The sequence below is a fragment of the Hirsutella rhossiliensis genome (assembly GCF_020360975.1).
Source record: "Hirsutella rhossiliensis strain HR02 chromosome Unknown scaffold00015, whole genome shotgun sequence".
Lineage (NCBI taxonomy): Eukaryota > Fungi > Ascomycota > Sordariomycetes > Hypocreales > Ophiocordycipitaceae > Hirsutella > Hirsutella rhossiliensis.
In genome coordinates this window covers 11,238-25,639 of record NW_025408681.1, presented here as the reverse complement: position 1 = coordinate 25,639, position 14,402 = coordinate 11,238, and the positions used below count along the sequence as shown (strand labels likewise).

The following is a 14,402-nucleotide window of genomic DNA, read 5'->3' as shown; positions in this document are numbered from 1 at the left end:
CTACTTTTCGAAACCCTGGTCCTCGTATAACCGTCTCGTTTCTGCGGCCAAGTTCTTGAGTCTCTGCATTCCATCAATTATGGCCGGATCCAGCCCATTGCCAATGAAATCATGCTGTCTCACAGGACCAAGAAGCTTGATGCCCCGAAGCGAGGTGCACCTGGACAGTTGCACATAGAGGCTCGTAAAATCGCACCTGGAGGGTTCACCATTGGTCACACGATTTCCACGCAGCTCCAACAGTACTTCCACGAACGTTTTACCCTGGGCTTTGTAATCGGTGAGGACGAACGCTGGTACGACGGGCAATCCACGTCGCGTGCATCTTGCCGACAAGAATTTGAAGTGAGAGTTAGTCGAATCAAGTGTATGTGACATGGGGCGGATGAGTACCGTCCCCACCGGGAGGACGGTATCGCCAAGGCCTTCGTCTCCTCGGACTGCAGAAGAATGCCGAGCGGTGGCCCGAAGTGGATGGTCACGTCATCCGCCAAGTGGTATCCTGGGTGATTGGGATCGAGTATTACGTCCACGGCAGTAAAGTCGGCCCCATTCACAACTTTCAAGCCAGTGTAGATGTTCTTGTTCACAACCACAGGCATGCCCTGGGCGTAGAAGAAGACGCCGGGGACCTTGCAAGCGGAGTCGTCACCTTGTCCTATGGTTCGCGCTACGATGTTTGGAGAAAGCGTGCCGTTGCGCCAGGTGTGAGTCGAGACAAAGATCCGGATATGCCGCTTGTTGAAGCGCGCCCAGCCCACGACAGCTTCCATGTTGAGGGCCCAGCGGGTGCGGTTCAGTGGCGTTATAGCACGCAAACCATCGTGGAAGGTGATTTGGGAGCGTCCTACAATGTTTTCGTTGAGCAAGTCGAGGTCTTGCTGCGTCTGGCGCCCGTTACGAACTCGATCCAGGAGTGCGCGAAGTTGGGGATCGTTGCGTGCCCGGAGTTGGTCTTCGAGGAGCACAACGGTTTTGAACAGATGCCACAATCTGCAGCCGCTGTGGTGAGAGATGGTCGCTTGTCGCAGGGGGGTCTGTGTTCGGTCCGGCGGTCTGTTGATCAGGAGGCTTGTTTCCGCACGGGGCGAACTGGTAGAAGTCTCCCATCAGTAGAACGACAGGCATCCCACCAAACGGCTCGTCTGGACAGTCACGGAGTGCCTGCAGGTGGCGACTGACGTTGTGCAGAGTGGCTCCTCCCAGCATACTGACCTCGTCAATCACGAGTACCAGCTTCTGTTTCCATTGTTGACTTGATATGAGACATGGACCAAGACATGTTTAGGCAGCAGTTACAAGTGGTGAGTCACTGGATAGTGGCACGGACGTGCCACTATGTATATATGTATGTTGAGAGCTGTCAGACAGAATTGAATAGAAGTAAGTTCAATCGCAACATCCATATCCATTTCTTCGCCTCCGAAAAGGGGAGGCGGCTTGTTTGGATCGCGATGGGAATCTAACCCACAGGCCGAGTGGATCGTCGTGCCGCCAATCTGGGCCGCCGAACTGCCCGATGTGCCGGTTATCTGCAGAAGATGTGGTTGGTTCCTCGCCGCGAACACGTCCTTTAGGGCATCGATAATCCTCGACTTTCCTGTGCCACCCGGCCCGCCGGTATATTGAAGATGTTGACCGGCTGAGTCCTGATGAGCGGTATACCTGTCCAAAAATGCGCAAACAAGTTGAAGGGCCACGGTTTGTAGATAGTTCAGTGTGAAGGTGGCTGCAGCGGTGTGTCCCATCTCCGCGAAGCTAGTCACCGGACTGACGTCGACAAGCATTCGAGGCCCTTGTTGATTGAGGTCACTTCCCGGGTGCGCAATGGTGGTTTCCGTATCGCCGTAGCGAGCTCAGTGATCGGAATGGTCCGGTATGGTATGGTATGACCTCTATACCATACCATACCACCTGCTGATATCCTTACCGGTATGGCTTACCGGTAATACCAGTAATCCCGCCAAGACCGCTCAGAATGAGGCGGGTTGCAAAAATAGGAAATGTATTGGCTACTAGCTGTCAACTTGATCGCTTATTCGCTTTCATTCTCGCTATCCCCGCTATCTTCGCTATCCTCAGCCCGAGGCTTCCCATACCAGGCACGTAGACACTCACAAGCCTCTATGATATCTGCCTTAAGCCTACCTCGACGATCAACTATACCAAGCTTTGCGCTACTAAACAGCCGTTCGCACTCATATGACATTGGGGAAACCGCAAATAGATCCAGAGCGAAGCGGGCGAGGTCTCTTTGCGAGTCATAACGGATAGCCAATAGGCGATGGCCTCATCGCAACCTGCCTCCTCGTCATGCAGCCGGTCGGTCGAAATATACTGCTCATACAGATCGGTGGCAGCAGCCGGGCCGTCTATGCGAATGCGCTTATGTTCCTCTGCCGATCGAATGCTGGGTCTGGATCCTTGTCCTTCCTGACTGGAGGTGGTAGCGCCTCAACAGGGTACTTTCCTTATACTCTGTCTCCCAGAGCTGCTTCACCGCCAGCTGTGCGCTTTCATACCACTTCTGTCTTCCTTCGTCGCCCTGAAGAACCCATTCTTGCCTGAACCATGCCCACTTTCGATACGGATTGAGTACTTGAGCTGCGTAATACGCTGGCGGAAGATCAGTATCTTCAGGAAATCGATGTTGCCAATTCCGTTGTCGGTTGCTGTAATACTCCTCGCACTTTGACCACGCAGCATCTGCACAACCTTGGAGATACCTCCACGTGAAGTTGTCGTCGTCGTCTTCCTCGTGAATGTCATGGTAGTGATCCTTCTGTGAGGGAACGATCATGTGACTTTCATACTTTATGAAATGTCTCACTTTGATTCATGTAAATAGCGAAAGTCAGAGTCTTCCTTAGGAACCTCCTTCTCTCTTCGTAGACAATCACTTTACCCAAGTCGCACCCGACCTTGTTCGTGCACTTGTACCGTCACACCTTCGTCTCGTTGATCTCGCGGAGAAGACAGTCCAAAGTCGAAAACCAGTCAGCGAGGGATGTCTTGTTTCCTTCAGCAAGCATAGTTGCCGCGAAGAAGTCTTTTAGTGCGAGCTCGATCTTTTCAAGCTCGAACCAGTGCTGTCCATCTAGTTTGAAGTTCGAAATCCCTTGAGACCCTCTCCTGGTACATGACGAGCTGAGAAGATTTCCAAACGTTCTCGAACATTTAACGCTCGTGTGATCGAATGAAACCACGAATTCCAGCGTGTGGAGTTGTTCTGGATAAGCTCGAGCCCATCGAATTCGGAGAGATGGCCGCCGATAATAATTGCTGCAAACTCCTCCCGCCTTTGAGGAGTAAGCCGGATGTACCGCACAAGGTTATGGAGCCGGCCTAAACATCCAAACTTCTTCCACAGCTCCTCTACCTTCACGTAATCTCCGCGCTGGTGGTGCTTTTCAAGCTTCGCCAAATGCTTCTCACAATTTCGACCCATGAGAAACGCCTGGCAGCAGAGGTTGACAATGTGACCCAAGCAGCGCAGTCGGCGATGGCGACGCTGTTGCGGCTTCATCCATGGGCAGAGCTCCTTGAGTATAAACTCAACAGCGGTATCATTGGATGAAGCATTGTCCAGCATGAAGTATCCAATCTGATCTCCGCCAATGTCATATTCCGTCAATAATTCGAGAACGGTCGACCCAAGATTCTCGCCACTGTGCTCGCCATGAACGCGTCGCATGCCCAGGACGGTACTTCGTCGCTTGCCGGTGGCGTCAATCCACATGGCGACGACACCCAGGATTGCGTACGGGTTTGGCGAGGTCCAGAGGTCGAAGGAGATGGAGATTCTACCGCGACCGCTGGAGGTCCTCTTTCAGCTGTTGCTTCTTCGACAGGAACGCATCCATAACCCAACCTCGAATTGTTTTCGCAGCCTTTGGGAGGTGATTAAGTAGAGCAGGGTTCAGAAAGAAGAGTAGCTCTCGGAAGTACTGGTTCTCCAACTGGAAGAAAGCAATATGGCAGTACACAACCCAACGAATCAAAAGCTCTTTGAACCTCTCAACGGTATCTTTCCAGAAAAAATTGCTACTAGCAGCTGCGCTTTTCTGTTGCTCCAATACAGACGCCCGTGTCGCACCGCGTTTCCTCAGGCCGCTTTGTGGATCAATCTGGTGCCTCTGTTCGAGATGATTTCTCACTCCCGACGTGCCATTGATCACAAATAACTCTTGCTTATACTTTCCGATCGCACATTCGTGACAGTAGTATACCTCTTTCTTGTCACTGTCTCGGATGTAATGAAGACCGTACTTCCACACATGCGAACGAGCCGAGACGAGCTGCCTTCTTCGTCGTCGTCGCGCGACGCAGGTACGTGACATGGTCTTGTACGAATTCGTCCGGAGGCTCAGGATAACGGACAGAATTAGACGATGGCGTCGTAGCGGAAAAGTGTGGCGCGGGACACGATGCAGGAGATCTGGAGCGGATTGATGCTGAACTTGTCGTAAACGAAGATGGCGAGGTTGGCGCTGGAGATTCCATGATCATGACATACACCAGTTAAGGTATGGTCACTATGGTGGCTTTCGATCATTCGATCTTGGTCCATCGTCCAACTAGCCTAACGTAAAAATTTTCGGGCTCCAACATCACGGAAGTAATTCGATTGAAAGGATCATTTAAGCTTTCCTGTCCCTGAAAGGATCATTTAAGCTTTTCCTGTCCCTCCGACGACGCGATTGACAAGTCTGGCCAGTGATACGTTAGGTCATGCTCCGTCCTACATGGAAGAACTCATAAAACTGGGTGCAATGAAGTACTTTCTAATACGCACTAACACTAGCCTTACCTTCGTGCCTTCCTGGGATAGCTACCCGGCAGCAAAGACGAAAAGCATCCGTTCGGTGCCGGATCGACCTGACCAAGGTAGCCAGGTCGATAACTTATTGTGAGGATGATGGTATTCATGATTGAATGGAGTAGATAAACTGGCAGAAAACTGGTCAATAAGCCCTACAGATGACACTGGAATCATCGCCGCTCGGATTCTGCCTGGTCATTCTCCGCAGTGAGCCTCTTACCTGAGCTTATTTTTAGCGTTACTGGTATGATTCGGTATACCGGTAATACCATGGTATCAAGTTTTGTCAAACCATACCAGGTCTTGGCGGTATTTACCATACCAATACCAACTCATACCGGACCATTCCGATCACTGAGCGAGCTAGGGTATCGTCGATGTCGGCGCCGTCCGTGGAAAGGATGGTCCCCTGAGAACCACCCTCATGTCGTCTAGCATCCGAAGATGCAATAGTTGTTGGGCCTTGGCCGCTGCCTGGACATCGTCTCGAGATATTGAAATTGGCACAAGGCGTCACCTTGATCATGGGGTATATTCCGGTACAAATCCTCCTGACGTTGCACAAAAGGTTGCTCCTCTTCAGCCGGGTTCTCTTCGCACAGATCGCGTATTAAACCTCCAAGGACGGTGAGTCTTTCGTGGCGTCTGTATCCTGCACGGCATTTCGCAAAATCTGGAGTAGAGCTTTGTAGGCCTGACGATGAGCCATCGCTGGAGGCTCCTCTTCGCAGCGGCCAGCGTCAAGTGGGTACTCGACGTCAATTGTGTCGTCGCCCTCCGATCGACTGGCCCAGAGCTTCGCGTCCTTGCGCGCATCCTCGGCAGACTTTCTCAAAAGACAAATATTGGAGACATGGAAACGGAGGCGAGGACAAAGCCCCGCTCGATGCCTCGTCCATATGCTGGTTATATCGCCTTGGCTCTCAGAAATGAAGTTTTCCCAAGGGACGAATAACGCCAAATGTAGGACAGAATTTCTGCACAGGTAGTCAGACGGAGCCAAAAATGGTGCCGGGGGGTTAGAGCGTACCGCTTAACATACACTGGGTGATCGTCCTCATGGTCGTCGCTGATGTATCCTTGGAAGATCGGGACGGCGTACTGGTCGGGCCGTCGAAGCTTTTGCATCCAGCCGTCACGGTCGGAGCCCTGCCCATCGAGAAAAATGCGAGACTCATCTTCACTCGGACCATTTCGACGCACCAAGTGAACCATTGACATGTAGTCATACAGGCATAAGTCTTGTAGAACATGACCGCGGTAGGCGTACACATCTAGGCATAGAAGGGTTCGCCCTCCTGCCTCAGAGGATGGTCTCCGGGGCTGTTCGGCGTCCGTGAGCTCGCCGGCCTGATGGCGGAGATGCGCCCATAGCCGAAAGATTGTCCAGTAGAGCGCCGTCAGGTTCAGGAAAGACCAATGCGGCACGTTGGTAAAGTCGGTGTCATATCCAAGTAGATGGTAACAGACCTCCACAGCCGAGAGTTGTCGCTCGGAGAAGATCCGATTTGCCGTTCTCATCAGGAACTGACGGCTTTCATTCAAAACTACCTGCTGCCTGTCGTCGGGCAGGGTGGGACCTGGCGTGCGAAGCCTCGTACCACCGGCTTCGCGAAGTTGGCGGGCAACCTCGGCGGCAAGAGCAATGCGTTTCCACATCGGCGTTTCCAGTTTGGTGGCGTAGTTCGTGATGTAGTACACCATGGCCAGGCCCTTGGTTTTGGTCAAGATCATCGAGACGTCGTGATTATGGCGAAGGCCGACCGCCAATGACTTGTTATACCGATTGACGAGTGGGTGGTTGCGCCGGATCTGAAGCAGGCCGTCCTCTGTGAACCCCGTCTCGTCGACGATTTTCCAAGGTGCTTTGAAGCGGCAGGCTGTCCGTCTCTGTGGATCTGTACCTGTTCGACGATCCCTTGAGAGAATACTTGAGGCAGGTGTACGTGTGGAGTGCACTGGCAACAGTACGCGATGAAGTTGGATTCGTCGTCGAAGGCCGCAGTGAGAGCCGAGGTGCTAGCCATGACCTCCTCCACGGGGTGGATGGGCTTCTCTCCTGTCGCACGGCTTTCCCGGCATCTTCATCTAGACACTCGCGAAAGACGGAGTCTACGTATCGGATCACCTGGGCACGATATGCTTCTTCCGCGGGATTGGCCATGTCGCCTATCAGGTTCGGTAACCGCATGTTGCCGTCCAGCCAGAGAAGTCCATGCAAGTGGAGGCTGCCTCGCTCGTTCGTTTCCACCGTGGCGTAGTAGTGGCTAATCTTCCCGAATACCGACTCCTGGCCCGCATTGACGTACTTTTCAAAGAATAAGGATACTTCCCGATGGAAGAAGATGGCCGAGCTAACTGGATCCATGGTGCTGAGGGCGATTCTGTCGTACTTTTCATGGAGATCGGCCAAAAGTTCCTTTGCAGACTCATAATCGTGGAGCCTATGAATGGCAAGCTTCATCTTTACCGGATTATTAATGTCGTTAGGACTGATAGTAATCCAGATTGCAGGCATACCGGCGCGGATGTCAGAGCTTGTATCTTCCTCCGCATAAGTAAACGGGATTCGTTCGAGAGCGGCTGTGCATAGCCAAAGATCGACAGCTCGCGAAGCAAGACCGATATGTCGGGGTCCGACGTTGTCCTTGTCTCCGCATCTCCGCCTCGGCCCTCTTCAGCCGGTCCTCGGTCAAGTTCGCATAGGCTTGCTCAAGTCTGTGGAAGGAATCTTTAGCGACACGGACCATGCTGATGCGGCGGTTGGAGGAGCGAAGGAGGTGTTGAATACCAAGAAACAAAAGACAGGATGGGCGGCGAATCGGCCACCATGCCGTTGCAATACGTATCTGGTCCAGTACTGGAGAGAGTGATTCGGACGATGGTCGGGAGTGTCGCTTTGTCGGCTATGACTCGAGTCGCCCTTCGATTTCGGGCCGCCCTTCCCACGGAAAAAGCTTCGGAAATGTTCGAGGAAGAAATCTTCGTGCAGGTTGTCTGCAAAATCCGCACCACGCTCCACTCGGACGAACGGCTGGTCTCCCGTAGTCTGGACCTGCATAACGCACGGCACAGAGATGCCATGTCGGTCCGGATTGGTGTTGACGATGTCGGCCAGAAACGACAGTTTATCGGTCTCCGCGAAGGCAGCCGGTCCATCGAGAGGAAACATGCCGGACGTCGACGTCTCACAGACGGTGTCAACTTCCAGGCCGACGGCAGCCGAGTCGGGGACAGGAGTCGCCGGGTCACCAGGGAAGGGTTGAGTCTGGTCAGTCGACAGAGTACGGTCGAAATCGCAAGATTCAGCGTCGAAAGGAGGATCGATCGAGTTCACGAGATCATCGATACTTCTGAAGCTACTTTCCTCCAAGCCTCGATCAGTATCCGGGACTATGTGGTCCGTTTGTGTCTTCTCAACGGTCGACGGTTCCTCTCTTCGCATGCGGTCCATGATGAGAGTCGGAACACTGGAGCCGTCGGCATACTGCCAGCCGTCTATCTCTGCTTGGTTGATCGCGATATCCTCGTAAAGCGGGTTGTTCCTCTGCAGCCATGCCAGGGCAGCTGCCACTCGAGATCTGCGCACCTGAAGCAGGTGTCTGACGTCTGCGGAGCCAGGCTTAGCCGAACCGCTCCAAGAGACGTGGATGTTCTTAATGGCCTATAGTAAGGGATAGGGAAGAACCATGGTACAAGATCGTCCACCTTGTTCGGAAAGACGACGATATGTCCTTTCACGTGCTTGCGGTAGCTAATTCCCGAACAGGTCTTGTTGTCGACTGTGAACTTGGTGATATAGCCAAAGGGCGCATGCAAGGCAATGAGTCTCTCCTCAACGGGAGAGAGGTCATCAAGCTCGCCAGGGTACCGATGTTCGCAACCGATGGCCATATTGTTGACCGAGCAGGCTTTGGCAGCCGTCCACCGTCGAAGCTGGCGCGACACTCGCGGCATACGTCAACTCCGCGCGCTCGTGCGGCGGAAGGCAAGCGTCACACTTCTGGATGGTCCTGGTCGCCTGCAGCAGGGAGGGTGACAATCGACTCCTCCACTGCATGGTTGAGAGCTCGCAAGGTGGGGCCTTTCTAGCAGAAGACGCAGTGAGAAATCGGCAACGTCCTCTCATCCGTAAACGCCTGGTAGAACGATCTAGGAGCTGCTACCTGAAGGGCAAGTGGAACTTCGTTGCACCAGGATCTTGTTGACGATGCCTGCTCTTTAGAGCGGAAACAGGCGTCATAGTGATGTAAGGTAGACTTGACAGAGTCTCGCTGGAGTTGAACGGTTTCTCGCGTAGGCCCGGGCCTCGTGGGGAAGCGCCCCGTCCGCGTGAGCGATGAAGGGCGAAGCGATTGTTCCGCTCTGGATCGACTCGGGGATGGAGAGGCTGGCGTCTGCATGTGACTTTTAAAGGAGCGCTTTGGCTGCGTGGGGGGTGGAGTGGGAGGTGTCTCCTCTTCTCTGTGTCGTTTCGGTGATGGAGCGGCCGGCGGCTGCGTGTGTCTTTTGGAGGAGCGCCTTAGCTGCGTGGGTGGTGGAGTGGGGGGTGCTTGCCCCTCTCTAGGTCGTCTCGGTGATGCAGTCGCTGGCGGCTGCGTGTGTCTTGTAGGGAAGTGTTTTGGCTGCGTTGGGGTGGAGTGGAGGCGCTTGCTCTTCTCGAGGTCGTCTCGGGATGGGTTGTTCGGCTGCTGCGTGTGTGCGGTATATTGGAATTGAGCTTCACGGTGGCGGCTTCGTTCTTCAGCGCGCTGGCGGTCCATATCGTGCAAGACGCGGAGGATCTCGTCGTGGGAACCCTAATAAGCGGTGAAGGTCGCTGATAGGAACGGCGCTGCTGGGATCTCTGCGATTCAAGATCACCCAAAGTGCGGCGAACCTCCTCAGGTGAGATTTTGACTGGATGTTCTCGCGGCATGGTGCACGGGGATGGCTGTGAACAATTGCTACGAGAAAGGAGAGTTGGCGGAGCGATTAGGTCAAGGTCAAGACCTTTGCCCCGCCGGCCGGGAGGCCCCTCCCGGGACCCCGGGGAGTGGGCCCGGGCGGGCAACAGAACAGGAAGTTGGTGGGGACAGTACAGGTGGCGGTGAAGAGTGGCTGGAGGGCACGGAGCGGCATGGAGACCGGCCTTCCAGGGTCCGCCAATGCTTGAGGAACAGGAGAGACCGGCCCCTTCCAGGGTCCGCCAATGCCTTGAGGAACGGGACGAGAGTTGGGCGTAGTCAAAGCGCGAGCATTCGGGTTGGTTTTGGAAAGGCACAACAAGTCTGGTGGTAGTGCGGCTGCAGCACCTTACCCGTTTAAGCCTAAGCTAGCCCTCCTGCGGCATAAAATGAGCTTCAATTATGCGGTCTTTTCAGAAAGCAATTCTTCAACGATTTGGTCATCGGAATTAGGTCATCATGGCCCTCGAGTGCAATAGCTGCAAGAAGTCGCCGCCTGAAGTCGCCCTCAAGAGGTGCGCGAAATGTTCCACAACGCCGTACTGCTCCAGGGATTGCCAGAAGGCAGACTGGAAGGTCCATAAGAAGGTTTGTGGCAAACAGGCCGACGCCACGACATCGTTTCAAGATGGGCCTACAACGGCAAAGTTATCGCCTCCGAGGGGTTGGAACAGGGCGTCATCCGCCCCTTCACGCGTCTTGAAAATCGCACTTGGCTGCATGATCGATCGGAAAGAGATGTCTACGGGCTGCTGATCGACGCCTACCGACTGCGCGTTGAGGATATGTACAACATTGAAGGCGAAGCAGACGCGGATAGCATATATGGTGGTGCCGCCAATGGGCTGCGTGGCTTAAGCGCTTCCTGGAGCGCGTCGAGCGTTGTCCGCGTTACTGCCGCCGTGGTGGGATGCAAAGAAGAAGAAAGTGCGAGACACTCGGTATGACCCCATCGCAATGGCACGACCTACGAAGCGCGGTGGAAAAGAGCGACATCATCGAGCATTATGGGGATTCCCGATTCCCGATGCAGCTTCGGATGTTTGCTGAGTCCGTGTACGGTCGAGCTCCGGGCGGGACAAGCGGGACGGGGATGAGGCAAATGATGGCCGCGATGGAGCAGGGTAAAGCAGAGGGGATGAAGTCGCATATGATGGACATGTCAGCAGCCATGCTTGGTCGGCGGTGAAGGGATAGCTATTTTTCGAAACTATGGTCCTCGTATAACCGTCTCGTTTCTGCGGCCAAGTTCTTGAGTCTCTGCATTCCATCAAGTATGGCCTGATCCAGCCCATTGCCAATGAAATCATGGTACCTCACGGGACCAAGAAGCTTGATGCCCCGAAGCGAGGTGCACCTGGACAGTTGGACGTAGAGGCTCGTAAAATCGCACTTGGAGGGTTCACCATTGATCACACGATTTCCACGCAGCTCCAACAGTACTTCGACGAACGTTTTACCCTGGGCTTTGTAATCAGTGAGAACGAACGCTGGTACAACGGGCAGTCCACGTCGCGTGCATCTTGCGGACAAGAACTTGAAGTGAGTTAGTCGAGTCAAGTATATGTGACATGGGGCGGATGAGTACCGTCCCCACAGGGAGGACGGTATCGCCAAGGCTTTCGTCTCCTCGGACTGCAGAAGAATGCCGAGTGGTGGCCCGAAGTGGATGGTCGTCATCGGCCAAGCAGTATCCCGGGTGATTGGGATCGATTATCACGTCCACGGCGGTAAAGTCGGCCCCATTCACAACCTTCAGGCCAGTGTAGATGTTCTTGTTCACAACCACGGGCATGCCCTGGGCGTAGAAGAAGACGCCGGGGACTTTGCAGGCAGAGTCGTCGCCTTGTCCGACGGTTCGCGCTACGATGTCTGGAGAAAGCGCGCCGCTACGCCAGGTGTGAGTCGAGACAAAGATACGGATGTGCCGCTTGTTGAAGCGCGCCCAGCCCACAACAGCTTCGTTGAGGGCCCACCGGGTGCGGTTCAGCGGCGTTATAGCGCGCAAACCATCGTGGAAGGTGATTTGCGAGCGTCCTACAATGTTGGCGTTGAGCAAGCTCAGATCTTGATGGGTCTGGCGCCCGTTACGAACTCGATCCAGGAGTGCACGGGTTGGGGATCGTTGCGTGCGCGGACTTGGTCTTCGAGGAGCACCACGGTTTTGAACAGATGCCACAATCTGCAGCCGCTGTGGTGAGAGATGGTCGCCTGTCGCAGGGGTCTCTGTTCGGTCCGGCGGTCTGATGATCAGTAGGCTTGTTTCCCGCACGGGGGCGAACTGGTAGAAGTCTCCCATCAGTAGGACGACGGGCATGCCGCCAAACGGTTCGTCCGGACAGTCACGGAGTGCCTGCAGGTGACGACTGACGTTGTGCAGAGTGGCTCCTCCCAGCATGCTGACCTCGTCAATCACGAGTACAGCTTCTGTTTCAGATCCACTTCTTCGCCTCCGAGAAGGGGAGGCGGTTTGTTTGGATCGCGATGGGAATCTAACCCACAGGCCGAGTGGATGGTCGTGCCGCCAATATGGGCCGCCGAACTGCCCGACGTGCCGGTTATCTGCAGAAGATGCGGCTGGTTCCTCGCCGCGAACACGCCCTTCAGGGCATCGATAATCCTCGACTTTCCCGTGCCACCTGGCCGCCGGTGTATTGAAGATGCTGACCGGCTGAGTCCGGGTTGGCAGTATACTGTCCAGAAACAGGCAAACGAGTTGAAGGGCCATGGTCTGTAGATAGTTCAGTGTAAAGCTGGCCGCGGCGGTGTGTCCAATCTCCGCGAAGCTAGTTGCCGGACTGACGTCGACAAGCATCCGAGGCCCTTGTTCATTGAGTCACTGCCCGGGAGCGCAGCGGCGGACTCCATATCGCCGTAGCGAGCAAGGGTATCGTCAATGTCGGCGCCATTCGTGGATAGTACGGTGCCCTGAGAACCACCCTCAATATCGTCCAGCATCCGAAGATGCAATAGTTGTTGGGCCTTGGCTGCTTGGACATCGTCTCGAGATATGGGGAATTGACACAAGGCGTCACCTTGATCATCGGGCATATTCCGGTACAGATCCTCTTGACGTTGGACGAAAGGTTGCTCTTCTTCAGCCGGGTTCTCTTCGCACAGATCGTGTATTAGACCTCCAAGGACGGGTGAGTCTTTTGTGGCGTCCGTATCCTGCACGGCATTTCGCAAAATCTGGAGCAGAGCTTTGTAGGCCTGACGATGAGCCAGCGCTGGAGGCTCTTCTTCATCGCGGCCGTCGTCAAGTGGGTACTCGACGTCAATTGTGTCGTCGCCCTCCGACCGACTGGCCCAGAGCTTCGCGTCCTTGCGCGTCTTCGGCAGATTTTCTCAAAAGACCAATGTTGGAGACATGGAAACGAGGCGGGGACAAAGCCCCGATCGATGCGTCGTCCATATGTCGGTTATGTCGCCTTGGCTCTCAGAAATAAACTTCTCCCAAGGGACGAATAGCGCCAAGTGTAGGACCGAATTTCTGCACGGCTATCAGATAGAGCCAAAACGGTGCCGGGGTTTAGAGCGTACCGCTTAATATAGACTGGGTGATCGTCCTCATGGTCGTCGCTGATGTATCCTTGGAAGATCGGGATGGCGTACTGGTCGGGCCGTCGAAGCTTTTGGATCCAGTCGTCACAGTCGGAATCCTGGCCATCGAGAAAAATATGAGAGTCGTCTTCACTCCGACCTTTTCGACGCACCAAATGAATCATTGACATGTAGTCATACAGGCATAAGTCTCGTAGAACATGGCCCCACGCATACGCGTCTAGGTATAGAAGGGTTCGCCCTCCTTGCCTCAGACGGATTGTCTCCGCGGGCTGTTCAGCGTCCGTCAGCTCGCCGGCCTGATGGCGGAGATGTGACCATAGCCGAAAGATTGCCCAATAGAGCGCCGTCAGGTTCAGGAAAGACCAATGCGGCACGTTGGTAAAGTCGGTATCATATCCAAGGAGGTGGTAACAGACCTCTACGGCCGAGAGTTGTCGCTCGGAGAAGATCCGATTTGCCGTTCTCATCAGGAATTGACGGCTCGTTCAACACTGCCTGCTGCCTGTTGTCGGGCAGGGCGGGATCTGGTGCGCGAGACGGACGACCGGCTTCGCGGAGTTGGCGGGCAACCTCGGTGGCGAGAGCAATGCGCCTCCACATCGGCGTATCCAGTTTGGTGGCGTAGTTCGTGATGTAGTACACCATGGCCAGGCCCTTGGTTTTGGTCAAGATCATCGAGACGTCGTGATTGTGGCGAAGGCCGACCGCCAATGACTTGTTATACCGGTTGACGAGCGGGTGATTGCGCCGGATCTGAAGCAGACCATCCTCTGTGAACCCTGTCTCCTCGACGATCTTCCACGGTGCCTTGAAGCGGCAGGCTGTCCGTCTCTGTTGATCTGCCCCCGTTCGATGACACCTTCAGAGAATACTTGAGGCAGGTGTACGTGGGAGTGCGCTTGGCAACAGTACGCGATGAAGTTGGATTCGTCTTCGAAGGCCGCAGTGAGAGCCGAGGTGCTGGTCATGACCTCCTCCACGGGATCGATGGGCTTCCTCTGTTGTCGCACGGCTTTTCCGGCATCTTCGTCTAAACACTCATGAAAGACAGAGTCCACATACCGGAT

The 14,402-nt window shown here is 54.6% G+C and overlaps 3 protein-coding genes across 3 annotated transcripts; all 3 read right to left on the bottom strand.

The window, feature by feature from the left end:
- HRG_10119 (PIF1 protein) lies at positions 1–1,110 on the bottom strand (the record flags this gene model as incomplete). The annotated part of the gene is made up of 3 exons (XM_044868590.1): positions 1–196; positions 394–993; positions 1,085–1,110. The coding sequence occupies 3 exons, from the start codon at positions 1,108–1,110 to the stop codon at positions 1–3; spliced, it is 822 nt and encodes a 273-aa protein (XP_044715945.1).
- A 4,322-nt stretch (positions 1,111–5,432) lies between these two features.
- Positions 5,433–8,716, bottom strand: HRG_10118 (PIF1 protein; the record flags this gene model as incomplete). The annotated part of the gene is made up of 7 exons (XM_044868589.1): positions 5,433–5,799; positions 5,853–5,971; positions 6,026–6,687; positions 6,917–7,405; positions 7,464–7,540; positions 7,891–8,431; positions 8,590–8,716. 7 exons carry the CDS (start codon positions 8,714–8,716, stop codon positions 5,433–5,435), a joined length of 2,382 nt encoding a protein of 793 aa, XP_044715944.1.
- Positions 8,717–11,242: 2,526 nt separating this feature from the next.
- On the bottom strand, positions 11,243–14,010 carry HRG_10117 (PIF1-like helicase domain-containing protein; the record flags this gene model as incomplete). Its single annotated transcript, XM_044868588.1, has 9 exons — positions 11,243–11,290; positions 11,357–12,218; positions 12,266–12,407; positions 12,463–12,521; positions 12,572–13,101; positions 13,234–13,261; positions 13,312–13,430; positions 13,485–13,753; positions 13,878–14,010. 9 exons carry the CDS (start codon positions 14,008–14,010, stop codon positions 11,243–11,245), a joined length of 2,190 nt encoding a protein of 729 aa, XP_044715943.1.
- Between the last annotated feature and the right edge of the window lie 392 nt (positions 14,011–14,402).